We start from the raw sequence: 27,729 nt of genomic DNA on the forward strand, positions 1-27,729 counted from the left end.
TTAGATGTCAGGAGCCAGCCATGACCATGATAAATGCTCTACAGCTGGCCCACCTTGCTTGTGCAAGCAATGGAAAACTTCACACATGCAAACATGAGCAGGTCTGCAGGATACTCATACAGTGCCCTGGCTGTGACAGCCCCAACCCCAGTAAAGCCCCAGTAACACTCAGTTTGCTTGTACAGCTTAAAACTAGATAAAACAAATTACCAGCACATATTTGTGAGGAACTGGCTTGTGTTAGTCTCTCTTGTGCTATTCCTTCAACAAATTATCTTATAATAATTGTTTGCCATTTATATTTTGTCACAAAACCAGGAGAGGCAATAGATTCTATGATTCTGTATTATCTACTGAACACCCATGTTTCTAGCAAAATAAGAGAGTCACAGTGGAACACTAATTCAGAGCGATACATGTTTGTTAGTACTAGTTGGGGGAGGAGGGGAATCATCCTGCACAGCTTACACCTGCAGTCTGACATTCACATATACATACATGTTAATTTAACGAGCACCAAGTGTTTCAGTTCTTAAATAAAAGGCACTTACAGTAACCTGGTACATAGATGCTTTATTTCTGACGTTAATGTGGTCTGTATTGTATGTGAGATTCTCTTACATAAAACAAAAGTTTGTAGTACAACAAAAACTAGGATAAACAAGGCATTTGTTGCACATTATGTCAAACCTTAAAACAAAAATATGGAGTAATATGTATTTACGTTTCATGCAAGTTTGGCTGCTGCACGTACAATCTACTTATAAACTGAAAGAAATGCAAATGCACACAACATTCAAAAAGTAATAAAAGATGCCTGACATATGAAAGATTAAAACCTTCCTGCTAAAGCAACAAAGTAGGAGTTAACTGAATGATCCAACCAATACCAACACAAATTAATACTACTTACCATAAATCTATGCTTAAACTTGGTATAGGCAGTTTTGGTGATACCACTTCTACTGAAATATATCATCCAGATTCTAGATATTCACTCTCTTATAATTACTTCTTTCATTTTTTGTGAATTAAGTGCTGTCTCCAGTATTCAATGTTGCTGTTAAATTCATTCTGGTAATGCACACTGAAATCTAAGACTGTCAAGAATTCCAATTGCCTCCTCTCAGTCTTCTTAGGTGAGGAGTAATCCTGGCATGATGGGTATTTTCTGATCTCTTTCTTATACAGAATTGCCTCCCCCTTAAAATTTTGATGTAAATTTAAAACTGCTAAAAATGTTTATGCCTACTACTGTCATAGCCAGGCAAATATTTAATATCAAAAAGCTCCTAAAAATGAGGATTGTATAGCCTTTGAGATGTTTAAAAAAGTTTAATAACCCATTACCTTCCTTGTGCCACTCATTCCATATTAAAATTATCCCTTAATAAATTATTCTCTGCCATCTTCGATATTAAAGTGACAGGAATACTTTCCACACCCTGCATAGTACTGGTTGGTCTCATAAAGTTAACTAGAGAACCTGACATCATTTTTGTAAGTTTACATACAGTGCATATGATGCTCGCTCTTTCCATCTCTCATAGCAGCAAGCCGATTCTGCCACTATCTGTAGCAGCACACCCGGGAGTGGAGAGGAAGAGTGTTTGAATTATAAATAACTAAAACTACAGTGTACAAGTCTATTTACCTGTCAGTATTTGTTGATAACACACCATTATAACTTGCTCCAAATTAACTACATATAAATCTCTACAACAAAAGCAAACCAAAACATTCCTTCAAAAACAAAAGAAGACAAAAAATAAGTGCAAATACCTAAAATAGGCAACTAAAGCAACTGTTGTGACCTGTATACCTTTAAATAAGGACAAAGATTTTCTATAAATAAAAGAATGTTCTCTTTGCTCTTCAAACATACAGTAAGTATATAATGGTCAAACTTAAGTGCAGATACAATTGTTCTGAGATCCAAGGTGCCAAGTTCTTTTTTTTTTTCTTTTTTTTTTTTTTCATCTATATTTAAAATGCATTAGGTTTTAGCTCCTATGCAGGATGAAGTACTCCTGGGTCATCATTCCTTTCTAAGTATATTTAAACAAGGTACAGGAATAGTTGTTGTATAATACAGGTATACCTTGTAATTATTTTGTAGACCAACATGATTTAAGGGTTATAGTGCAATCTTTATGTAGATGTAACATACAGTATAGATTTGTACACTTCACCACTGTAATTCTTCTGCTATGCCATACTTTAAACTTGTCCTTTTTTTGAATTTTAGCTGTTTTAACAGGAAACAACATTGGCTTCTAGACAACCTGCATACATATAAATATCTACATTTAAGCTTTAAAATGAAAATAAATTATAAAAACAGACTCCTTTCCAATTTACAAAATTTTCCCTGCTCCTACAAACTGTACAATACATTCAACAATCATCTCATTTTGAGATTTATGAAGAAAATACTGATGCTTTACACTAAATCCTAAATCACCCCCCTCTGCCTACTTCTAGTACCATCTGCAAATAAATATATTTAACACTGTAGTTAATTTCATTGTTTTGCAGCATACCAAAAAAATTAGTAGTGCAACTTTCTATCCTTCCTTTATACTCCTTTTCATTGTGTTTCTTTATATACTATGAAAATGCTACATAAGCAAAAGCACATTCGGTCATGTATGTTGCTCATTTGGAAACCAGTAACAACCTATAAACCTACGCTATATTGAAAATGCACTAACAGAAAAAAGCAATGCAAGTCAGAATAAATATGAAAATTGACCTAAAAACTGTGTGTAGTCAGTACTGCAATGTATTTTACCATTCTTTATCATACTTTAGGGTGTTACTTTTTTAATACTCAAGAAATTCATTGCAGAACTGGTTGTACTATACCTTCGTAGAGAATATGAGAACTTCATGTCTGTTCTTTGCCAGTCAAAAGAAGAAAGGAAGCTTTAAGGTAGCTTAAAGGTTTCCCTTGGCAAGACTGTCTCAAAGGAAAGTCTTAATTCACAAGTACTAATCACCTTCACCATTGTGTCAGTTTCAATGGAAAGAGATGGCTGGCAGTTGCAGTGACCATCACAGTATCAGAGCCCTTGAAGTGCTGTTGGTAGCTGTGTAAGTGCTCAGGTATCTTCTTGCTTGCTCAGTCACAATAAGCTGGTCTTCTGTTTTTCCATAAACAACTGCTTCCCATTCACAATTTGACTGCATAAAAAAAAATTAAAAAAAAAAAAAAAATCAGTTTAAAAGATTCTTTCCACTAAAATACTTGAGCAATTCTCACAGAACCTTTCAGAGTAATAATAAATTGTCATGGCCTAGCAATACTGTATTTTACTGAGGAGGATTCAGTTCTACAATGCAAGACTTAAAACCTGTGACAGAGCTTCCTCTCCACCCCTTAATCTAACTCCCCAGCATGGCATCTGTGTTACCCTTTAAGTTCTAACACACAAAATGAAAAACACTCTTGAAATGAGACTCGTTCAACAATTGATACATAAAAGGGAAGTTAGGTTAATTAAGTCATCTTCTCTTTGGATACCTTCCCCTTTAAATGTGCTCAGTTCAACAGGCAGAAAAATACGTTGTTGACAGCTGTCTGGAGACACCAAGGAAGGCAAAATGGTTTGGCAGCCAGAAAAGAATACTGTGAAGGACCTCACTGAATCAAAACAGCAGCTGTGGCAGAATGGTTGGATGTTTTGGGAATATATTAGAAATGGCAAAGGAACTAGGAATAAAAATAATGAATGAAAGAATAACCAAGCCACTAGTCCTGCCTCTTCTATGAGGCAAACTCTCATGCACAGTTGCACGACTCATTGAATCTCAAGCTGATTTGTAGCAGCTCTAAACTGGACATGACATCAGCAGATTGTAGCATAATGAAGAATGCAATATTCTCTCTCTTCCTCACTGAACTAGAAATTGATCCAAGGGATGAGTTCCATGTATAGACGCACAGAGAAAACTCGCCATTTGAGTTTATCTAGAAATTTAGCAGGAAATGATTCACAGAAAGGACTCAAGGTTAGACAGGCCATTAGATTGAGAGGAAATTTCTCAAGGGAAAGAGCAAAAACAGAAAGATGGTTCAATGTGAATATTTGTGAATATAGTATGACTAAGCTCCCCTTTTAAGTACTGGAAGAGCACAGGTCTGGGACAGATAGATGTATTCATCTTTGCTGTAATTCCCAGCAATTAATTCCTTTTCTGAAATATCATGATTAAATGGAGGTTTGTTCTTTCTTCTCGTAAGAAAGGATCAGCAAGTAATATTGTTGCCCCTCTACTTAAAACCACATCATCATTAAAGCAATTTAGTGGGACATGGAAGACAAGGCTCCAGGTGCCCTGCCTTTTGTTTTGCTGTTGTTGTTTGAGTTTTTTTTAATCAATACAGAGCTGTAGATATTCTGAGGAGACACAAAAATTGTATGTGTTAACTTCCAATGGGGAAAACCTGAACAGGTACCAAGTCAACTCAAAGAAAATCTTTCCCTAAACCTGGTGGCCAAGACACACACACAGGTGAAAAATAGGTTACACAGTTTTAACAGTATGGAAAATAGACAGAAGTACAAGAACAGGCACATTACAATAACAGTTACCAAACAGAACCTGTGGATGAACTCCACTTAATGAATCCCACAGAGCTTATTATGAAGTAAGCACCAGCCACATTTGAGGAACTTAGATGCTATAGAGGATTGGTTTGCACTGAGTCAAGTTTTCCTACTGCTGGACTTGGGTACTGAAACTTGTTTTGTAGGTCTATCCTATCCTCATGGGTTTCCCCCACATTTAAATCTGAGAGGCGGCTCAGTGAAATATCAGGGTTGTATTTAAAGACCTTAGCTATAAATAAACACTTTGTGGACAAATGACCAGCTTACAAGAAATAAGGATCATGGAAACACTGATCAAAACTAGATCACTGAATTGAACAATTCTAGACATTAGTACAGACAGAAACAAAAGTCTTTGTTAAGCTGAGAACAAAACTATCAGAATTCTTCGCATCCAGACCTGAAAAGCTTTTTCCATTTTGACATTTTTTGAAGCACATACATTCATTTTCTTCTTAATTACTGCATTTGCTTTGTTTGCTGGATTTGCATCCTGGTTTTCTGGTGTCAGGTTACATTTGTTGTCATGTATTTCCAACAATGGTACTGTTAATAAAGATGTGGTATATGCATTTTCTGACTATTGACAAAAAAGAGGGTAGGAAACAGGAACAATAATCAGTACTTAATAACAAAAACAGAACAAACAAAAAAAGTCTTCATCTTCAGCTGCTGTGATCAGAGAAGCCAAAAGGTAAGCAGAGCAAATACTATCAGAAAGACTCCAGGAAAGAATCGGAAAAGAAAAAGTACATTATGTGAAGAACTAGCCTAGTATATACTGAGTCAATACTGAGCACAGTAAAACAAGTAGCTGCTAGCAAGATTTAGGCAGCACTGAGTAGACAGCTTCTTGCATGTAAAGCCAGACTACAGCTGATTACACTTTGTGAAGAACAAGACTTGATAAAGTGGTAATTAAAGAACAGTTTTAAAGAAGAAGCTTGTCATTCATTTCTAGTATTACCCTTGTGAAAGTGAGCACAAGGAGACTGGAGTAAAAAACAAAAAAATTAAGATCACATATCAGGAGGAGAAGTATCAGGAGGAGAAGTATCAAGAGAAGGAGCTGCTTTAAGTACTGAAATAAGCACTGGAATGATCATGCCAGAAGAGCTTTATATGTTGATAATATTTATGTAAATAAAAATAAATTAATTCAGCTTCATTATATCAAAGCAGAAGAAAGGTATAAGCAATGTTAAGAGAGCAAAATTAGATGAGAATAACAGTGGCATATGTACTTATTCACTCACAAAACCACCCTCAAACTGTATTAAAATACCTTTACATATTTATTCTACCTCAGACCTCACTCCTAACTTATTATCACATGGACACACAATTTCTACTTAAGTATTGGTCTGTTTTTCATTTTTAAAATCAGATACTGACACTGTCTTTCTTGCTAAGACAGAATGTTTCTGTAGCACCTGCATCCCTCATTCATGTGGAAGAAAAGTATTTTTTTCCCAGTCCACTGCCTTTAGTATACTACAACATCATAGTGTATCTTGGTTCTACCTCAAAAACCTGAACATCAGTGATGCACAGTATACCATGTCATAACAAGACATTACTAAGAGAACACCAGGAGTTATATTTCTGGTTTTGAATGCCGGCAACAACACTGCTCCTCCCAGTACAGGGAAGTTCTTGGGAGAACGGGGAATTTCCACTAGGTGGCAGGGCACCTAATACCTAGCACGCAGACACCTAGGCTCGGCAGAGTTTACGAAGCATTTAAGATGGGAATTTAGAAAACCAGCTACAATGATCAGAAAGCTGTATGACTTGAGCACCTCTTCTTTTTAAGGACTTTGGCTCCTACCTCTTGCATATACCATTATAACTGATCAAGAGTCACAGACATTTACTCTTTCAGAATTAAATACATACATATATTAAGAACTAGTATAATAAAGCTTTCCTATAAACTACAAGACTAAAGATTCATCTATTTAATCAGTCAACTGGGAAAATATTGGGCTGCTTTTTTAAAGGAATGAGGGATCAAACCAGCCCCACTTCTGAACTCTTGATGTCTTGGTTATTGAGGTAGAATTACTCAAATTCCTTTCACACAGAGGAAGCCCACAAACATCATCTTCTGGGTGCTTGGTATTTCTTAAGGTATTCCCCTACTATGTGAAGCAGGAAGAGGAAAAACATGCTGCCTACTGTGCAAGTAGGTATCTTCAGAAAATGTCTGCCAGACTATCAAGCATGCAAAACACAGGGATAAACGCCATTTTCCTGGTGTATTACAGAGCTTCAGAGTGCCATATATGCTAAAGTTTATAGGTAACCAGCATGGAAGCAGCTTTGCTGTAACAGCAAATCTGAAAAGCATCCACATTACTTTACCAGTCCTGCTGTGGAGGCCTGAAAGGAAGAATTCATGCATGAGTTCAAGCCCAGTGTTGTAAGTATTGCTTAAGTACTTCGAATAGCACTTGAAGGTGATTTTCTAGCCTCAATCCAAACACTTTATTTTAGTCGATAGAATGAAGGAAACTCAGTTCTATATTAATATTGCTGCCAGTGATGCTCTTCAGTAGCTTAATACTTACCTGTACACCTAGACTATTATCTTCTATGAGGAGCTGGGCACCAACCTCTTCTTTTTCCCATGGATCTAGGACCAGTGATTTTCTTACTTTTTTAGAAGAGTTGTGCTGCAGTAAACATTTTGCAGAGAAAAATTGTAAAATATTATTTAAAAGCAGTTATTTCCTATGTGAAATTATTATTGTAACGTTACCTCCTGCTTGCAGCTTTTATACACAGTGTCATCTTCTTCCTTGAGAAAAATGTCTGTTCCAGTTTCTTCTTTCAAAACTTCCCTAATGTCTTCCTCCAAGAAGGCAAGTGGTTGTGACTAAGTTAATTAAAATTGGAAGAGAAAACACAGCAAGTCTGTTAGCTGCTAGTTTTTACTATATTCTACTTTCAGCTCATGCAGGCCATAAAAGACATCTTGCAAAATACAGCAACAGATAAAAGGATTTAAGCTATTATAGTTAACAACTACAGATCAACATTTCAAGGCTCTGAGGAGTTTTTACTCCATTTTACGCCACATTATTTCTAGCCAGATAAAACACATACACAGTGTCTCAAAAAATGCGAGGCAGCATTGAAGAAGACATGCAAACTACTTGTTTGCATTTATTAGCAACGGTTACCAGCTGACAAAAGGGACAAAACCACTTGATATATACTAAACATATGTATGTACATATACATGCATACCAACATACTAAAAAACTGTACTATAAAAGTATTACTGTTGTAGAGAAAGGAATTTATACCAATCTCAACACAAATCTTTGAATAAGACATTGATAGTCCTAAGCATAGTACAGAATCTCACAGAAGCCATACAGATGGCCCCTTTGTGTACCAACAGGAGAAGAATTCCCTTAAGCCCTCAAAATTTGATTTTGAACAGGAGCTTAATAGCGGACAGAAACAGGAATGCCAAACCACTCCATTTGCATAGTGAGAATCTATAGGGTAACACAGATGGTGCCAAGCCCTGTGGCAAAGTCTGAGCTACCTTCTGTGTTTGCAAAAAAAGAAGTAGTCATTTTACATTAGCTGGAATTTTTTCAGAATTTGAAAAGCATATGTCTACTGAATTCCAAAAGTTATTATGAATTAACCTACCTTAGCTAGGCAGGGAAGAGAGCGAAAACTGAATTCATTTGGGACAAACAAACAAACAAAGTAACATTATCTACAGTCAACAACAAAAAAAAAGCCTTCTGTGACAGCCAGAAGAATCAGAGAAACCTTGAATTGCTATATTAAGGTTTTGGGGTTAGGATGAAGAAAATTGTAGATGTTATTCAAATAAGCCGCTAGGAAGGATAAAACACTTCCAAACATCATCTCATCAAAAAAGTTCTCAGAATACTAGCATGCTGTGATAAACACCTCGTTTCAGTCCTACCACTGTAGAAGAACCTAAAGCATAAAACAACTCAGTTCTTACATAGTCCAGAGGACTCAAAGATAATGCAGTTTTTCAAGGCAACTGTAAAAGTTGCTTAAAATAGCAAGGCCAGTCACATTCATCTGCACCAATCTGCTCTTATTAAATTATCCAGTTGGAGGACTCGCACCCATTCACTCTCTCACAATTTTAATTTGGAAAAAAACCCCACAAAACCCTCAAACAAAACCAAAACAGAATGCTAAAGTATTAAAATTAAAATCTCAGCCGATAATGTTTCCATCTTGTAAGAGGTAGTGTTAGCAAGGCTACACAAATTGAAAACAACTCACAAATGCAGAACCAGTGTGTTCAAGATTACTATGGGTCAAATCATTGCATGTGCCGAATACCATTCAAAAAGACAACACTCCATACTCGGCTGAAGGATATAGTCTAACACAAAATCTGAAACATTTTTGAATCACATTCTAGCTGTTCTCTAGGATAATCAGAATGTCGCTGAAACAACAGCATTGTTGGAAAATGCTTTCTAAGACCATGCTGAAGCTTACAATAGTTCAAAAACAAGAGGGCATTTAGACCTCAACAAAGAAGAAAATAAACAATGTCATCTCATACCGTAAGTTTGAGTGGACCATACTTTTTTTCCTGAGCAGCCAAAGCATTTTTAAAAGGAGTTGGCGTCCTTGGTGTTGAACCCAGAAGAGATCTTCTAATTGTGGGAGTTCTAAAACTATTCAAACATAGAAGTGTTCATACATGATCTTTAATATTTTACTTTATCAATAGTAATGTAGAATCTAAGAAACAGTTTAAAATGACTTAATTTACAGAACAGACATCAACATTGTGAATCTGAAAGTATTAACATCACCATAGCATTACGCCAAGTATAATTAACTTTAACTGGATTTTGTTCAGTATCTTAAAAAAAGGAGACATTTTAACTAAGTCGAAGTAGCTTCCTGTTTTAAGCTAAAAACAGGAAGCCAGTTTGTTTGTACACAAGTATTGAAGTGTTAGGGGGTTTAAAGTATAGGCAGGTATAGGGGGTTTCACAGTATAGGCAGACTAATCTTTTAATGTTTAGAAAAATGTGGTTTTATTTGAGCAACACCACTGGATGTTTAATGCAGTAATCTTACCCCACATTTTCCTTTTGCTCTTTTGGTGTCATTTCCTTGTGTAGAGGAGTTGTAATAAGAACTTTCTGCCCACAGATTGGAGTTGATGTAAATGCAGGATTTTCAAGGTTAAACTGTTCATTTCCAGAACAAGTGTTGAAAAACTAACCACAAGAAAGAAAAAAACCCTAAGCAACTATAAAGGACAAAATTTCACCACTGTAATGAGCAGTAAAAAAAAAAAAAAAAACAAAAAAAAAACCCCCAAAAAAAAATAAAATCTGAAAGGCTTTTACTGAAAAATCCCAATAAATTCCTCTTGACTTATACTCCAAGACATTTGCAATGTTTATTGCCAAAACCTTGATTTTCTCCTTAAAATCCTTACTACTTTGTTAGGTCACAGAGACACAGGTCTCTAGCAACAATAATTTGCAAGAGAAAGTGTGAACCGAGACATGTCATCACAACCCCTTTCCCCCCCACCCAGTTAGTCTTCAAAACAGAGGAAATGGGTAATAGAACAATTTCTTTTTAACATATCTACCCTTATGCAGACGTTTTAAGAAGTTTTTTGACATATTTGTTTAGGCTACAGTATATAACTAGGGAAGAAAGTACTTGCAATTTATAATCTACCCACTACACCCTTCATGTTTAGCTCTATTAGACATAAACTCACCTGTGACGGAGAAAATGGTAGTGTTTTGACTGGTGTATGCTTTAGTGCAACATTGATGACATCATTACACAAGCCATCATTCAGTTCATTAACCGGTGACTGGCCAACACGCAATCTCTTTTTCTTTCTTAGGATGGTAGGTGGGGTGCTGAATTTAGGTATGTTTGGAGTTGTTGGAAAAACTGCTTCTTCCTCGCTACTGATGCTACTTTGTTTTTTGCCATCAAGCACAATGCTGACACTATACTGGCACTCGGCAGCCCCTTCATCGTGTTGAGTCTGCATTAGTTTTAGTGGAGCTTGCTTGACAGGAGACGCAACAGCCTTTGAAAGCTCAAAACTGGCGACATCGCTCCACACTACAGGATCCTAGGAGGCAAGGTGCAAAACACCAAAACACTAGCGTGCTTATCCAAGATTACTGCACAATGTCCAAGCCAACCTAACAGGTCTCTACCTCCAGAAGCCATATATTGAATTATTCTCCCTTTATCTTTCACACAATCCTAAAACACTGAATATTTTAAAATAAAATTCTTTTAAAACAAGTCACTCAGTATGGGTGAAATTACAGACCAGTACAAAATAAGGCAATTTAAAAAGTATTTATACTTTTTACATGTTGTTAAAGCTTATGTTCCTAAATTTTTTTTGTTTTAATAAATACAGACTCACAGATTCAATAAGCTCTAGTGTCTCTTCAAATTCAGGAATGGTCTGTAGAGATGGTAACATTGTATTTGCTTCCACAGCCAAATACTTTGGTGGTGAATTCTGCTGAGCAGATGTGCCCTGGGTCTCATCTATGCTGTAGAAATCACTTGTTTGCTCCCCAAGGCTATTTAGTGTATTAGACACGCAATCTTCCATGATGAAACTTCCAGACCAACACGGTAAGTTTCCAGCTTGCTAAAATGTATGAAGAGACATGTTAATTTTATTCAACTTGAGAAGCTGGAAAGAGTCAATTATGTGACCGCAGGGAGAGGAAAAAAGGCAGCATGTAGGAAGACTAAACGTAACCGTTAATTTTTGCTTTTACAAATACTAATTATCTGCTTGCATTAATGCAGTTAGTATTCTCCTTACATTAACATACCCAACATTCTCAAATTGTGTAAGATTTTAAGATCTTTATCTTACCTCTCACTCTTATCATATACATGCTTATACCTTAGATAATTATGGGTTGTATTGGAAGCCACCTCTGATGCAAGCTTCCTGTGTTCCTGAACATCAGTATATCACAAAGTCGTCTTCACTACAGAACACAGGTGCATTTTAAGATTAGAAAGTGTTTCTGGAATGCGAAATACTTCTTGCTTGAGCTGGTATTTTTTTAACGCAGATTCTGCATTGATAGATTACTTCTAAATGGTTATCCCATTTTAGTAGACTGTTTAGTACTCAAGAAACTGATTTCAATTTTCACTGAAAATTTAGAAGCAAATTCCTCTAGATAAGCAGAATGCTGAACTGTTTCAAGGCAATGTCACAAATGGCTCCACCACATAAAACTAGAAGCCCACCTGTAACCTAAATTAGTGATCAGTACTGTTGGGTTGATCAGGTGTCTTATGTTGTTCACAGCCCTCTGTTCCTGAAGAAGTAACTGCCTGTCATCTGCAAGTTCCCTAACTCTACTAAAGTACATGTAAATTTTGTACAGCGCAAATTTATACACGTCATATCCAAATGTGGATAGTCAGTATTGCAAGCGCTCACACGTAAGTTTGATAAAAATATCATCTACAGCATGTTTTGAAATCAAATAGAACAAAACTTCCATATTTTTCACCTTTCCCTGTTGAGTAGATGATCAACATTGCTGACCCATAAAACCAAACAGTGGTGATATCAACAAACATGATTCTCTTGAAGAGGATTAAAACCTTGGGTCTTAGGAACAACTGCCAAACTGTAGGTCATATTTCTGCTGTTTCCACAGTTTATAAACTGCACTAAAAATAATCAGCCTCCATTCTAATATTTAGGTTTTGGTTTACAACCCAACAGCCACAGGCTTGATTTTAGAAGGTCAGGTGAAAAAAAACTACACAAAACCAAACATCCACTACTAAATTGATGAGGATTAACCTCAGTAAAGCATACTCAAATATTTACAGAAATTTACAGTCCTTACAGAAGATGCTCGTTTTCTTCTGATTTCACTCTCTACTGACATAAGTAGCAATTCAAGTTCCTTTATTTTCTTTTCTTTATCAGGATCATCATCAATAAATGACTGCTGAAAAAATTAAGAAAGAAGCCATTACTATTTTCCCCCAACTGCCCACTGTAAACATTTGACATTACAACACAGCTCAGTTTTAACAGAGATCCACACACTGTGGGAACAGAACTGTTCAAGCAGTATCATATTGTGTAGTGCAGTAGCCACTTGCAAGTGGAACAACTCCAGCAATTACCAGTGGATGCATCTGATGTTCAAGTAGTATACAAGCTAATAATTTAACAGGTTGCTAATATGATCTGTGAATGCCCAGTGTGCTATAATGCTTTTTAACCAAAAGTCACTCAGTTCTGTCTTTAATAGAAGGAACAACATTGGCACCTTGGTAGACGTGTTATGTTTCCATGTGCTTTTTAGAATTTTGAGTTATCTACCCTCACTAATGTGCAAAAAAGCGTTTCAAATCAGCATTTGCTGACAGAATGTCTACACAAGCAATCCTACCACTACTATCAGAAAATTAACTGTTTTTTTGGTTGATTGGTTTGTTTTTAAACTTCTTAAAACTTTCTACTATTGCTGGAAATATAAGTAATTGAAGATATATGCCATGAGTTTCAAAATTAGTTATACTCTTCAGTTTAGAGAGGACTTCAAAGAGTATATTCTCTTCATTTTACAACGTGTGTTAACACATTACCTCAACTACGTTGGAAGAAGCTGAAGTACGCTCTAGACAGCTGCCTTCTGGTGAGGCATACTGGTATGCTGGAATCTAAAAAGACATAAATCATTTCACAATCCCTGAAAAAGGATATAAAATTATCTCTACTGTACAGAAACTATTTATTATGGTTTACAAATCCTAAGTTACTATAGCACAAAAATGCTCAACAGTCTTTATTCTTTCAGATTTGTTTCTTGTTCCAAACCAAATAAATCATTTGAAAGTGGAAAATACTAATTATTCTGCATTTTGAACTTACATGTGTCTGAACAGGAATGTAAAATTGATTCTGAGTGTGCAAGTGCTCCATAGTCAGACAATGCTGGGGCTGAAGTTTGGATGAGCTATCTCTTTCAGACTTTATACCTTCTTGTAAATATCCTTCCTGTTCCACCTTTCTTCGCATTGTTGAATTCCAGTGATTTTTAATTGAATTATCAGTCCTAAAATGAAAACGTACAACAGTGACTGGTTTCCATATCTTGAATTTTAAAACATGGCATAATTTATGGGGTTTGTACAGTAGGTTAATCTGAAGCCACAAATACAGAAAGCTCCAGCAGCTTGGACTGAAAGTTTCATTACCTGTGGGGTTTTGGCATAATTACTAGAAAGCTTCTTACACTTCCTTCTACTGAACTTCAAGTCTGCAGAAAATTGACAGTAGCAAAAGAGAAAGCCTTGGTTCTGGCTATTATCATGGGTGAGAACCTTTTTTCTTGGATGCCTGGACTAACCACGTGTTCTTTGTCACTACATTATTTACCCTCTGCTACAAATCTGCAGAACATGAAGCTAAGACAACCACCCTACTGTCCCACAGTATAATAAGGGCACTGTAGTTATGGAAGACTGGAAGACATCTCTTCCAAAAAAAAAAATAATAAATCAAAGCCTGCTTTATGTTTAACGTGCAGCTCTGTAGAAGAACATCTCGCTACCTCTTGGTGCCCTTGAGCTTTTATGGAGAACAGCAAGCATGGCAGAAGACCAGTGCCCACTGTCACTCCCCTCAGAAAGAAAATGCCTGCAGTTTGAAAAGCAGGCTGAAATCACCTTTAACATTAAACAAGCATTAAAGCAAGAGTAGAGTATGAATGCATTACAGTCTTATATACTAGCCTTGGAGAGAAGTGCACAGAAATAAAAATTGCTTTAAGACCCACTATTCATTCAAGCTCAACTCCAAGTAGAATCCCTCTTTTCCACTCTAATCTTAGACTCTTTACTAATCTTCTGGGTCTTAGGATCCGATCATTAGCTGACAGTCTCATCTTGGATTTATTTTCAACAAATAAGTTAGTGATTTAAGAACGCCTCTGTCCTTAGAAACTCATCCTTCCTCTCCAAAATTCTGTTAAGATGCAATCAATTCCCTTCCTATTCCTCCAAAGGATTTCCTGTGATTCATGTATGTGTATTTAATGAAAATGTCACATTTTAAACATGCATCTCTAAATACTCATTCTCCCACCACGGCAAGTTCAGACATTCCTTAGGCACCCCTACAGTCACCTCCTGAACATCTAGACTGAATTCAGAGAGGGACAGCTGAACATTGAGTTTTAATTAACAGTGTAAGGTAAAAAATTTATTCCATTGAAACACTAAAAGTTTGTATTTCCACAAGAATGTAAGTTGGCAGTCACACCTGAAACAAAGATAAAGAGAACAACGCATATAATTAAAAGCCTAGATGGTGACCAGCTAGCTTTGTGATGCATTACTTGTAAGCCTAGACTTTTGAAGGTTACAAAAGATATTCTTCTTCAAGTGTCCTGTTTAACAAGAAATATTCCACAAAAAATTATTTCTGATCTTAAAACTAAAAGAAAGTCACCCCCAAATGCATATCAATGAAGGCACTTTGACATTATGCCATAGGATGTTAAGGCATCCTTCCACCATTACTTGCAGTTACTCTCTTCAGCTCCACTAGTTTTTATTGTGATCAGGAGGATTTCTGAAGGAATGTGTTAGAGGCCTTTTTATTGGTTTTGTGGCTTATTAAGGATACAGAATCACATGCAAAAGATTTAAAGGAAAAAAAAGACTCAGTTTCTATCAAGATGTTGTGACATAAACTTCAGCACATGCTATCTAACTAATAAATGACATTGAAAAGAGTAGTGTGACAATGGTTTTCCATATTCCAATATTTAACACAAACAGAGTTGAAAAGCACCTTCCAGGAAGAAGTTTTGCTATTTCAGCCCATCGGTTTCCCAAACGCTTGTGAGCTTCGTAGATTATTCTGTCCTCTTCTTCTGTCCATGATGATTTTTTTACCTCAGGATTGAGATGGTTATGCCATCTCTCTCTGCACTGCTTTCCTATTCTTCCTTTCAGGTGTTTTGCAATTAGAGACCAGCGCTTTGGACCATATTTCTGAACTAATTCAATAACCTGGAACACAGATGAAAGCACATTACTTGGGAAAATTAGGTTTTGAAATTGTAAAGACTGAGAATACTGATAAACTCCTATTTTGGAGTACGATTTATAATAGCCGACTTGATAAGATACTAGACCTAAGAAGGCAGACAGCGATTTAGTATTTTTAAAATAATTTTTTAAGATATAAAAAATTCTTTAACTCCAAATTCACTGTGTTTAGAATCTAAGTATATACTGATGAAAACATCAATTTGGAATTTTCCTTTCTGTCACCCACTGCATAAACTGACATTAGGAAAGACAAAAAAAGAAGCTGGTAAAGATGCCTGGTTTGACTTTTTTCAACACACATACATATGAGGAAAAAACCCACACCTCTATTTCCAGCCTCCTTCCCATTTCTACATGTTTTTGTACACATTAGAAGCTTTTTCTTAAATGGTTAACAAGAACTGTAAAAATAGATTAAGAAGACTATATTCATAAGTTGACAACTACTATTTTTGGACATCTTAAGAGAGTTTTAAACACTAGTAATTAAGCAGCCAATTTGAAATACTGTATGAGAAAGCTGTATGTGTGCCTCCCTAAAGGACAGTCCAGATTTTTCAGGCAAAAAGTGTGGATTAACAGAGGTGGGGAAAAGGAGTCTAAACCACCACTGCTAGCTTCTTTAAGAGTAGAGTATGAAATAATTGCCCTTATTCCCAACCCCTTTAAGTCTGGTGGATCTTCAGTGCTGTAAAGGTATCTTCTCTATTTGGTTTAAGCTAGCAATCTGCACAAAGGGAAATTAAATGCTTGAGCAGACCAGGCATTCCATCTACTTAAGAGCAGCTGCATTATTTTTTCCTCCTCACACAGCATAATCTAATTAATTATATTCTGTATTATATAATGTAATTATGTCACAAGGTGCATCACACATCATCTTTGTTGGAATGAAACCTAAGAAAAAGTACACATTCTTAGCAGTCATATGCCAATTTCATTACAGCAAAGGCGTACAGTAACAATTAATTTTTATTACCCTCTGATCTTCTTCTTTAGTCCATGGACCTTTAATCAATTCTGGGTTTAGTACCCTCTGCCATCGATGCTGGCACTGAAAATCTGAACGATTCTGAAATAGTTTTAGAAGACCAGTGCAGTTGTTAAACACTTGCATACATAAAACTGTAAATACCAGCTATCCAGAATTACTACCTTATTTCAAATTGAGACTTATTCAGACCTTTATTCTAACAGATAAATTCTCCCCTATTGTTTCTTCTTCCATTTGCTTATAAAAGCTCTTCTCCAGAAAAAACAGCCTTGCACAAAGCTCTAATCTGATTACTTCGGTGTTCTTACTTGATAAGTCCTCAATTTGCTTCTTAAAGAAAAACTCAGAATTTTTATCCTCATTACTCCACACCTCCACTGAATTTCATGCGACTGGCAAGCTTTTGACATTATCTACAACTTATATAAGAAATTTTTAAAGGAAATTATTTCAAATAAAAGAATAGGCTTTAAGTCTCAAATGTACATATTTTCAGCTTTTTCCTAGAGTGTTAAGGAAACAGATATATATTGAGTTTAGCTAACACATACTAATTAAACAACATCGCTTTTTCTGCTCAGGACAGATGGTGCTTTTTTGTAGATTCTCTCAGGATCTTTTGAAATATTGTTCCCAGTTATGAAAGAGAAGTAAGGTTTCATTTAGCCTTCTCAAAACTGTTTCTAGAAAAGTTTAAGATTCTCTGGGTTGGTCCAATTCTTAGAGATATGCAGGCAAGAGCCTGCTCCAGCACAGCATACTATTATGCCTTTTATAACACTGGGACATGATTTACTCTCTTCAGTGCAAGGTGCTGGACAGCAAGTACGAATGTCAAGGTTTTGCTGGGCTTGTCTACCAAGTAAAAGCCTTACCAGGTTAAGTTGAAGTTAAATAAGAAGTAAATCTGCGAGACTAGAAAAACACACCCAAAACACTGTTACATCTAAAATGACATTGATTACAGTACCTTCATGTGAATCACAAGTAGACACAGTGTGATTAAAAGCATACTAGAGTTTATTATAAAACAATCATCATTTCCTGGTGGAGACAAGCTGTAAAAGACAAACCCAGTATAGGATAGCTGTTCCTATTTTTGCTTAAAGGTTAGGGTTAGTTTTGAAATTACAGCCTTTCAGCATTTACACCTTCCAGACACTTCTGAAATCATAACATATTTGGGGGAGAAGAGCAAAACAAATAATGGGATGAAACAATAAAATCATTTCAGGTCTGCCTTAGCCCCAGTAAACTGAAAGAGAACACAAGCTGCACTCCCTCTCAAGAGTCACATTTAAGCTATCTTCACTTTTGGAGGCAGAACAGAGGGAAGGTTTACTTGTGCCCAGCCCAGCAGTGAAATAGGGTTCAGCAGTGAAATAGCCTTTACATACTGCTGGGTTTCCTAGCAAAAGGCCACCAGTAATTAGGTAAGTGCTAATTATGCTATCTTATATTATTTAGCTTTGTAATGTAAACACTGCAGTAGGTTGCCAGAAAGGCTGTGGAGTCTCCATCCATGGAGATATTCAAAACCCAGCTGGACACTGTCCTGATTAGCCTGTTCTAGCTGACCTTGCTTGAGCAGGGGGCTCAGACTCTATGATCTTGGGAGGTTCCTTCCAACATCAATGGTTCTGCAGTGGGCAACTTGATCCTCCATGCATGTTTCTCATGACAGCCAGAGAGCCTTTTTTTCAACCTTACTTGGGCCCGGCTGAACAATAGCTTTGTGTCTCCAAAAGCATTTGTTTTCAGCTGGAGAATTTTTCCTAAACTGTTACATCTGCCAACTACAACTGCATAATACACCTGCAGCTCAGTATCACTAAATATTGTACTTTTCATCAGCTTAATATAAAGGCTTTTTAACATTGTCTCTTTCTCCTCTGCCATTCACTTATCTCACTGCTTTCTGGAAGTGGATAATGTAAGGAACAGTGGTTTGCATATGCACTCCTTAAATTTAGAGGCTTTGAGTTCATTCCCTGATATCTATGCTTTGCCACCGGAGGGGGGGGCAGGGGGGGAATAAATATCAGAAGCACCACAGTTGCACAAAAACAATGAGAACAATGCAAAGTAACAGTTGTTCAGCAGTTAGAATTCTATTTTTACCTACTTACACAGGAATTTCATACAACCATATCATTCTGGTCAGTATTATAAGAACCACAAAGGTGGTGAGTGTAATTTTTTTTCTCCAATATTTGAATATATTCAATGCCACTTCTAGTTAGTGATTCCAGCCTTAGATTCTAGCTATGTTTTTACAGTAGGCACTTTATAGCATTTAATCAGAGAAATAAATATCTATTGTAGTCGTGTTTTCTACCAGGACAGCTCATACAGCTGAGGAGTCATTTCATATTTGAACCAACAGCTCTTTTACTCATTCCACCTAACCACTGGAACAGAACAAGAAATTTCAAGTGTCAGTAGGAAATTTCCAAGGAACACACTAAGGTTCCATTCACAGAAACCAAAGTTATCATCAGGTGGAAAGATTTACATATTTTAGAGAAGACATCACTGTAAAAAAGGTGAAACAAAAACTACCAAAAACAAACAAAAAAAAAAACCAAAACAAAACAACCCACCCTTTTCCTAAGGTGTTTAAGAAATTGATTTTGCTCCTTGGAAGTCATCTGTCAGATGCAAGCCACACTCCTAACTGCCTCAGGAGTAACCTGTGAACTGTGGATGTAACCACAAGTGATGCAACCAATAGGAAAGAGGAATATATTGCAAAAGGAAAGCAAATCGCAAGTGTGGATGGAAGGCACCAATTATTTTTGATTGTTTCAGACCATCACTTGAGCCCCAACCTGAGCTGATAAAATTCTCCAAAGCCCGAGCTAGATCTCAAGTCCAATTTACACGCATTCCCTAAAATATTTTTTACTATTATGCGTTTCTGATTTCTATTTCTCCTAATTTTCAAACTGAACATATTGACCAAAGTAAGTAAATATTAAAAGAGAACTTAACAGAAACAGAGATTCAACTTACCTGTAGATGACTAGCAATGAAAGCCCAATCATCTGTACCATTTTGTTCCACCAGCTTCTTTAGCTTTTCATCCTGTTAAGACATAACCTCAGCCAATAAATGTTACATGCTGTCCCCACATGGTGCTAAATAATAACATATTTTGTGTGCTACCAATATAATGTAGAAATAAAACTAAAGAAAAAAAAAAAGTATTACCTCATCACGTGTCCATTTCACCCTGCTACATATCTTCTTCAAACCTTTTTGCTGTGGTACTTCATAGTCATGATCCAAATACTGAAGGTCATCATCTTCCTCACTGCAGAGTACAACAGAAGAATGTAGGTAAGAGTTTAAAATACCTCTGAATAACTTATTTTGTCTAACTACTTATAGCTTTTTTCCAATCTGTACATATTGTTCTAAAACAACATATGGACTTTGCATGAAAGTAAGATCTGCATTCAGCAGCAGCCTATATTAATCATGTCCAAGGATCACAATTTTGATTTCCAGGCAACATAACAGGATATGGACAGATAATTCATTCCAAGTCAAGAGTCAAATTTGAAGCAAAAGCTCTTGTTTAATATGTTTTTATGACACATTTACGAATCTTTTTCGCAAATGAGCTTATAAGATCAAGTGGTTTACTAGTCTGCAAAATGCATTCATGTTCCACCTCCATAACTGAAACACAACAAGGGTGCCAAATAATTTTGATTCAACCTAAGATTTTAAGCGGGCTCCTGCCTTGAATAAAAGCGTTGCCTCAGTGTTACAGAAATTAGATACAGATCTTCGAAGTCAGAAATATTCCAGCAAGAAATAAGCACCGTATGTATCAGTGCTGAGCCTTTTTAAGCGCGAGAGAGGCAAGCGGCTCCACGTAGATCACACTCCATCTACTGGAGAAATGCATACTTCACAGCCTTGATAACAAAACCAGCACGGGGAAGTGTTTCATGGAAATACCACTTAAACTCACGTTAGTCAGAAAGGACGCCTATCCAGATACACAGCTTTACTTAAAAGCAGTTTCACACTGCTATCTTATTTTTCTCTATTTTATTATCAATATAGAGCACAACATAAATAGCTTAAATTCATGTTCAAAACTGAATTTACTAGTTCTGCTTAGCCTTAAAACTACTTCAGTATTCAACCAAAGGTAAAAAAAAAATCCTTCCCCAGTAATGGAATTAACCTGTGTTGGTGTCCTAAGAATCGATTAGATGGCAGATTTCTGCATTATTTTCCAGAACATGAAGTTCACCCACAATCATCTAGGTATGTTTGTTATTTTCCATGAAGGGAGTACGTTCCCTGAGGCTAACACAAACGCATGGTCATTCAAGAAGACCATTACTTAGCTGAAAATATTACTACAGGATAGTATGTACCCAGTTCTTTCAGATCCAGTGTATTTAACATTGCTTCTACATCCTACACCACATCTGGATTTGCCCTACTTAGCTTCATGATGCAATAGAAGTAGCAACATGTAAACATATTAGAACTTTGTGGAGCCAGCAGAACACAAGGCAGTCAGTTTGTTGAACGGTCAACAGCAAGTTCTTCACAGTACTTACAAAAAACAAGCTGGAAACAAAATGATTGTAAGAGTTTTGCATTAAGTGGCTTAGGACTTTAGAAAATAGGATTTAAACTCACAGGTTACTAAGAGTTTTTTCTTCCCCTTCCCACCTCCTTTTTATTGATCTCTTATCCACAGGTTCTCAACAAACTGTCAGGAGTGTATCTTGGTATTATAAAGAGCATACCTGGGTATTATAATCCTATTTCACACCATATTGCTTATTTACAACTAAAATTTGGCCTTGTGGTGAAGCCCTTTGTCAACATGATCTCCTCACCCACTGCACAAACTAGTTCAAGAACAGTTTTCAGCTACATTAAGTCATGGGGATTTGAAAGAAGAGGAAGGGCTCAGTGTACACAGCAGCAACGCTGATGAGACCACCAGTACTAGAAAATGTGGGATCCCTGCAGCAGCAGCAGGTAAAACCCTGCACCTGGAATTCTCCATTGGCACGCATGCCCCACAGCCAAACTGACACACATGCCACTGCCTCCATGCACTTCATGGGCAAGGGCCAGCTGAGTGGGCTGTAACCTCATCAACCTTGATTCCACATGAACAACCCTTTAGCCTTCAGTCTTGTTTATAACTAAACAAACATGATTGGTTGTGACTATTAACTTCAGGTTTTTATGAAAAAGAAAAGGTTTGAAAACACATAGGGTTCTAATATTTAATCTGACAATTCTTTGCAGTTATGAATACTGCATGCAAGTGGATGACAGCCACCAAATTTCATCAAATAGGAAATCTGCAACAATAAAATAACTGTTTCATGAGTTTCGTGCTAGCTGTCTTTGCAATTCTGAGTTGAGAACCATTAAAGGAAAAAAAAATTAGGCTTCCAAATGCAAAACCAACAGCAGTTTAACAAAAATCAGACTTCATTCAATTTGGTGCACTCCACCAGACTCCACACCTAGATTAATAATCTTGAAACCACTTTTATACAACCTCGTAACTACCGTGAATTACTTTTGGGGATACTATCATCACACACTGATAGGGTATTTGTCTAGGACTAATCTCTAACCCCGTGTTCCTCTCCTATCCACAACCAGCTGTATTTTCAACTATGACATCTAAGCACTCACAGCCATCAGAGATAGCACTAGCTAAAGCTTTGCAAAAATGAAATCATTGTTTGCAATACCACAGATTAAACTACAAAAAAAAAAGAAAATAAGGCAGATTAGGAGTAACAAGAAACATTGTCTCTCCAAGCTGATTCTTGCCAATAACTATGTATAGACTGCTCCAGCAGTCTGCCTCTGCAAGCAAAGCCTGGTGATGAATCTTTGCTCCTTGCACAACTAGACCCCCCAAGCATTGCTTTCTTGGTTTAGTTGCACTTTTGCAGAAGATTCACTTGTGAACTCTTTTCACGTAAGAAGAAAACACAGAAGCAGATTTAATACCTGTAACTTTGAAACCACCAATTCCATGAGAAATATGCAGTTACAGTAAACCCCAGACACCACAGGCAACTCACACACTGTTAATACTTATTGACCATCGTTTTCTTTCTCAAACCTAACCCTTCCTTTGCATTTCTTTATCACCTTTCAGATACAGCTTTTCCATTTAGGACAAGAATAACTACAGCAACAAAACAGTTCTCCAAGACCCACCTTCTGAATAGAAAGTAAAGACATACCCATTTTCATATCAGTAAAACAAAAGTATTAAAACCATCTGAGGCTGCTGCTGAAGCTCTTGTGGAAAGCATTATCTCTCAGGGAAATTTCAGGCCCAGATGACATCTTCAGCCAAAGAATATTCCAAATCAGAGAAAGTGGGTGCATTTAAGATATTGGAAGAATCAGCAGGCCTGAACGTTAACTTAACAGCCCTAAACCTTGTATCAGGGATGCGCCCAAGCCACTCGGCAGGAGAAAAACAAGAAGTATCACTCCAGCACAAGGAAAGAAACCAGCAGGAAAAGCTATTGCAGAGACGACGCGGTCGTTACTGACAGCTCACTGACCGTCGAAAAGCAAAGCCAAGGAGTTGTCTAGGCAAGCTACACAAAGATGGTCTGAGCGAAAGCACAGCGGCCAGAGGCGAGGGCTATACCCGGGAGCTGGTGCGCGCAAGGCAGAGGGAAGACCTGTGCGGACGCCGGGCACAACAGGGACGGGAGGGCGGAGGGAGGGAGGTGGGCAGTGACAGCCGAGCCCAGGGAGGTGGAAGGAGGCCGAGAGCAGCGCCAGCACAGCTCGGCGGGGGGGGTGAGGGGCGGCAGGGGCGGGGCGGGACGACGGCGGCACCTGGCAGGGATCCCGGGCCGCGGGGGGGTACCTGGGCGCAGGGCGGCGGCGTCGAAGGCAGCGGCTGCCCAGGGGGGTAGGGGGGAGCAGAACGCGCAGAGGTACCCGTGCCGGGCCCGCAGCCGCACTCACCTGCGCGGTCTTTTCGCCATCCTCAGGGCGCACCATAGGGGGGGCCGCCACGGCAGCGGGGCGCGACGCGGAGCCCCAGCCCGGGCTCCTTCTCTCACAGCGGGCGGGGCGGAGAGGGGCACTGGCTGCTCAGGGAGGCTCAAAGCGGACAGGGCTCCTTCAACGGTCCCCTCCTCCCCGCGGAGCCTCGCGGTACCCCCAGCTCCGCGACGGCCGCCCTCAGCCCCGGCCCGGCCAGGCCCCCGGCGCGTCAGGCATGGCCCCGCAGGACGGAGCGCGCGGCGGCCCCCTTCCTCGCCCGGCTGTGCCTTCCCGCTCCTGTCAGAACCGCAGCGGGCTTCGGCGGCGCCTTCACGCCCCGGCGCTGCCGCTCCGCGGCCCAGCACCACCCCGCACGCCCGCTACCGGCCGGCGCCCGCCGCCCAGGGCTGCCCCGCTCGCGGCGGGCTCGGTCGGCGCCGCCGAATCTCGCGCCCAGCCTCCTTCCAAAGCCACCGTTTGAATCTGCGCAGGCGGACTGCCGCCCCATTGGCCGCCGCCGCCGCACGAGACACGGGCGGGGGGGAGGCGGGGCCTCGCGCCCAGCGGCGGGCGGAGGGAGGGAGGGAGGGAGGGGTGAGGCATGCCGGGGGAGCGAGTTCGGCCCGTGGCGGCCCGGCGCGAGGCAGAGCCCCCGCGCACCCACGGCGGCGGTGGCGGCTGCGGCGCGGGAGGGGCGCGGGCAAAAACAGCGGCCGCAAAAACGAAGCCGCTCCTTCGAGCCGGAATCGAACCAGCGACCTAAGGATTGCCGCGGGCCGCGCCTCTACAGTCCTCCGCTCTACCAGCTGAGCTATCGAAGGGAGCTGGGCGCCTCCGCCGCTCCGCGCCACACAGCCTACCCGCTGCTCACCATGGGTCCCGGCCCCCACCCCGGCAACGGCTGAGGTAGAAAACGTGCTTTAGACCGAGCCCTGAAGCCGCAAGGGGATGAGTGCCTGAAGGCGAGCGCCCAGCGGAGGCATCCTGCATCTAGGGAGTCCCCCAGCTACCGGCGGGCCGGTAGTGCAGGGGCAAGGACGGCGCCCGGGGCCCGCCGTGGGGTGCGAAGGCAGGCCTTCCCTCCCTTCGCCAGGCTGTGGTGCCGGGAGGCCACACGCGTGCTTGAGAAGCGAGGAGCGTGTTTCTCATCGCAGCCAGCCTTCCCACTTACAGGGCATCAACTGTAGCCGCAGCACTCAAGGCACCCTGAACACCACACCATGGCCTCCTGCGGCTGCACTACACATGAGCTCTGCCCACCCTTAGCGGAAAAGTGTTGGAGCCGCTGCTGTGACGATGCGGGTTGGCAGCTAGGGGAAGCGCAGGGCCAGCTTCCTGCCGGCCCGGGAAAGGCTCTCCAGTGGTCAGCCCTCATGGGTGCTCGTCACAGCCTTGACTTAGCTCTTGGGTGTGCAGGTCTGCAACAGGGCCCACCCGTCCGCTCTTTACCGATTTTACTGTGATTTTTACTTCAATGGTCAAAACAAATCATCAAAGCAGCAAGTGGTTTCTTATTCCAAACACATTTTTCCAGCGGTTTACTTACCAAAAATTGTTCACCACCACCAGAGAGGACGTAACCTTCTGAAGAGATCGCCACCATGAAGTACAAGCTACACCCAGGCACAACCTACATATCTTCACTGGAATGGGTTGCCCAGGGAAGTTGTGAATGCTTCATCCCTGGCAGTGTTCAAGTTACAGAGACCAGCTCATTAGGACGCCTATATCTCACTAACCCTTTCAGGCCAGCTCGATTCCCTTCATTCAAGGAGCCTTGGGTGGGATGATTTAGTGTGAGGTGTCCCTGCCCATGGCAGGGGGGTTGGAACTAGATGATCTTGAGGTCCTTTCCAACCCTAACTATTCTATGATTCTAGGTAGTCCCCTACACAAGAGGCTTAAGCTGGAAATTACTTGTACAAGCGGAGCCTTGTAGGTACATTCCTACTTAGAGATGTATGTTTATGTGGTAGGAAAGCTGGGCTCGCAGCGCCCTCTGCTCAGGCACATGGGAAACTCAGGCCCTGGGGCAGCCAGCAAGGCCCAGAAATGGGGAAAAAACCACAAAACCATCCATTTGACCTGCATTACAAACCAATATTGCAAGGGCGAACTCGTATTGTTGCATCTTTCAGGGGAAAAATATTCCTTGGGGCATTTGTTTGCTTATTTACAAGTACGCCCTTGCTCACTGCTTACTAATAGGTGTTCAGCACCGACCTGCGTTCACTGTTACTCACTTTTGGTATCCAGATACAACAACGCAGCAGGTTTCCACACATCAAAGTTCTGACAGGAGTCTTTGAACTACAAAAGCTGTAATCAAGAAGAATGTGGAATAAAAGCTGCCCTGTGCCAGGATTTGTGTCGTCAGCCTTGTATGGTATGAAATGTCATCTTTTAGCATTCATTTATATTTAATATGAAGTGAAAAGAGCCTGAAATGAAAATATTGTTGTTTAAATACATACCTTCTTGTATATTCACACAGTTCCTAATTTGCATAAAACAGATCCTGAAAGCATTGGCTGAGTCAAACTACTATATTAATACGTACCGATGGTCCTGTTAAAAATATATAGTGACCTAAAGATGTAATTTGTTAAGACATCCAGTAAACATTCTCCTTGAGGTACACAAGCAAGCACATAAACACCTCACTTTTTTTTCTTTTTTAATCCTATTTGTATTACTGCCTGTGTGCGACAAGGTCTAATGTTTCAAGTTTCCTGTGCTACTACATGACAAAAAAGGATGGAGGTGCTCTCCACCTCTTCTCAACTTCTAGTAGCTTCACAAAACCAGGCCAGAGGTCTAGGTACTTTTCAGAGACCCTACAACAGTTTATTTTTTCCAACTGTTCATTTAAAAGCATCTCTAAGAAAGAAGATGCAAACTGCCAGCCTGCCTCTCTAGCTTATGGAACATCCCTCCAAATGCCACTGTTTTCAGGGACTGTCCTATCCCATCTCATCCTACCCTACCAGGGCTATCATGGCTCAGCCTCAACAGACTTTAGATGGACAGTCCCCAGCCCACAATATCCAAGTCCCATTCTGCAAGAACTGCTTTCTGCCTTTGCTTGCCCTTCCCAGGGCTCCCTTGTAACAAAGGAGAGCCCAATTCCAGCCTTGACTTGGAGAACATGACGAGGTGCAAGGACACTGCTGCAGGTTCAGGATAAGGCAAGTGTCGCCACCACTCCAAGCTCACAGACCTTAAGTCACAATGGGAATACTTCAGGTGGCAGTTTGCCACTTCCTCGAGGCTTAGGTGGGTCTCCCCTCACCTCAAAACCAAACATGACTAGAACCACCTGTTGGCATTTGGAACCTGCTTGGGTTTTGTAGTGTTCCCCAAGTGCTAACAGCAGTGGGCATCCCACTTCCAAAGACAGGACACTCACACTCTTACCCAGATGGTTTACCAGGTGAAGTACCCTGTAAGAGACGGTGACAGTCCTGTAATTTGCCGCATTATTTATTCCCTTCTTGCTAAGCTTGCTGCTGATCTGCAGGGAAAAAAAAACTAAAAATCTATTGGATATTCTTTATAACCACAGCCACCGGCAGATCTGTGACTCCTGCTGGTGCAATGCTGATGCTTCAAGCAATTTTGCCCAGGTGCAGCGGTGTGAAGGTACCACACTACTGGGCCATACGTTAAGTCCATACATATACTACCAGGCTCATTTGTTACAGCTCTCATTCTGTGAGAGTTCTATCTACTCCATGGCACAATCTTTAACGAATAAAAAAAAAAATACCAGTCATGATCCCATTTCATATTGTCACAAGGCTGAAAAAATGGAAAACTCTGAGGTCATGTGCAGAAGTTCATAATCTCATTGTGAATTCAGGCAGCCAGTTCAATGTTTATGTGGGTAATTAAGCATTGAGTATATCTGGACGGGCTTAAAATCTATGCTCGGGCATTAAGCTCTGTGACAACTGC

At 39.7% G+C, this 27,729-nt stretch overlaps 1 protein-coding gene and 1 non-coding gene across 6 annotated transcripts; both read right to left on the reverse strand.

The window, feature by feature from the left end:
* Positions 1-553: 553 nt before the first annotated feature.
* On the reverse strand, positions 554-24,139 carry MYBL1 (MYB proto-oncogene like 1). 5 transcript variants are annotated; one of them, XM_065668376.1, is made up of 16 exons: positions 23,752-24,139; positions 19,963-20,065; positions 19,765-19,836; positions 16,735-16,827; positions 15,493-15,713; positions 13,567-13,750; positions 13,281-13,355; positions 12,530-12,634; positions 11,062-11,295; positions 10,387-10,755; positions 9,726-9,868; positions 9,199-9,313; positions 7,381-7,497; positions 7,190-7,294; positions 5,017-5,196; positions 554-3,186 (listed from the first exon to the last, which is right to left on the reverse strand). In XM_065668376.1, exons 1-16 carry the CDS (start codon positions 23,769-23,771, stop codon positions 3,058-3,060), a joined length of 2,265 nt encoding a protein of 754 aa, XP_065524448.1. In that variant the 5' UTR covers positions 23,772-24,139; the 3' UTR covers positions 554-3,057. The 5 variants fall into 5 exon arrangements, with proteins under 5 accessions (XP_065524448.1, XP_065524444.1, XP_065524445.1 ...); XM_065668372.1 differs by having other exon boundaries at positions 12,530-12,631; positions 23,752-23,870; XM_065668373.1 differs by having other exon boundaries at positions 5,059-5,196; positions 23,752-23,870.
* A 364-nt stretch (positions 24,140-24,503) lies between these two features.
* On the reverse strand, positions 24,504-24,593 carry TRNAY-GUA (transfer RNA tyrosine (anticodon GUA)). The gene is given in 2 exon segments: positions 24,504-24,539; positions 24,557-24,593. It is a non-coding gene; the product is annotated as a tRNA-Tyr (tRNA).
* Between the last annotated feature and the right edge of the window lie 3,136 nt (positions 24,594-27,729).

The sequence above is a fragment of the Lathamus discolor genome, chromosome 2 (genome assembly GCF_037157495.1).
Source record: "Lathamus discolor isolate bLatDis1 chromosome 2, bLatDis1.hap1, whole genome shotgun sequence".
Lineage (NCBI taxonomy): Eukaryota > Metazoa > Chordata > Aves > Psittaciformes > Psittacidae > Lathamus > Lathamus discolor.

Coding starts and splice junctions, on each gene's coding strand:
- MYBL1 (XM_065668376.1), bottom strand. CDS start 23,771: ATGGCGAAAAGACCGCGCAG. Junction 19,837..19,962: donor TGAAATGGACACGTGATGAG/GTAATACTTTTT, acceptor ATGTCTTAACAG/GATGAAAAGCTAAAGAAGCT. Junction 7,295..7,380: donor ATAAAAGCTGCAAGCAGGAG/GTAACGTTACAA, acceptor TGTTTACTGCAG/CACAACTCTTCTAAAAAAGT.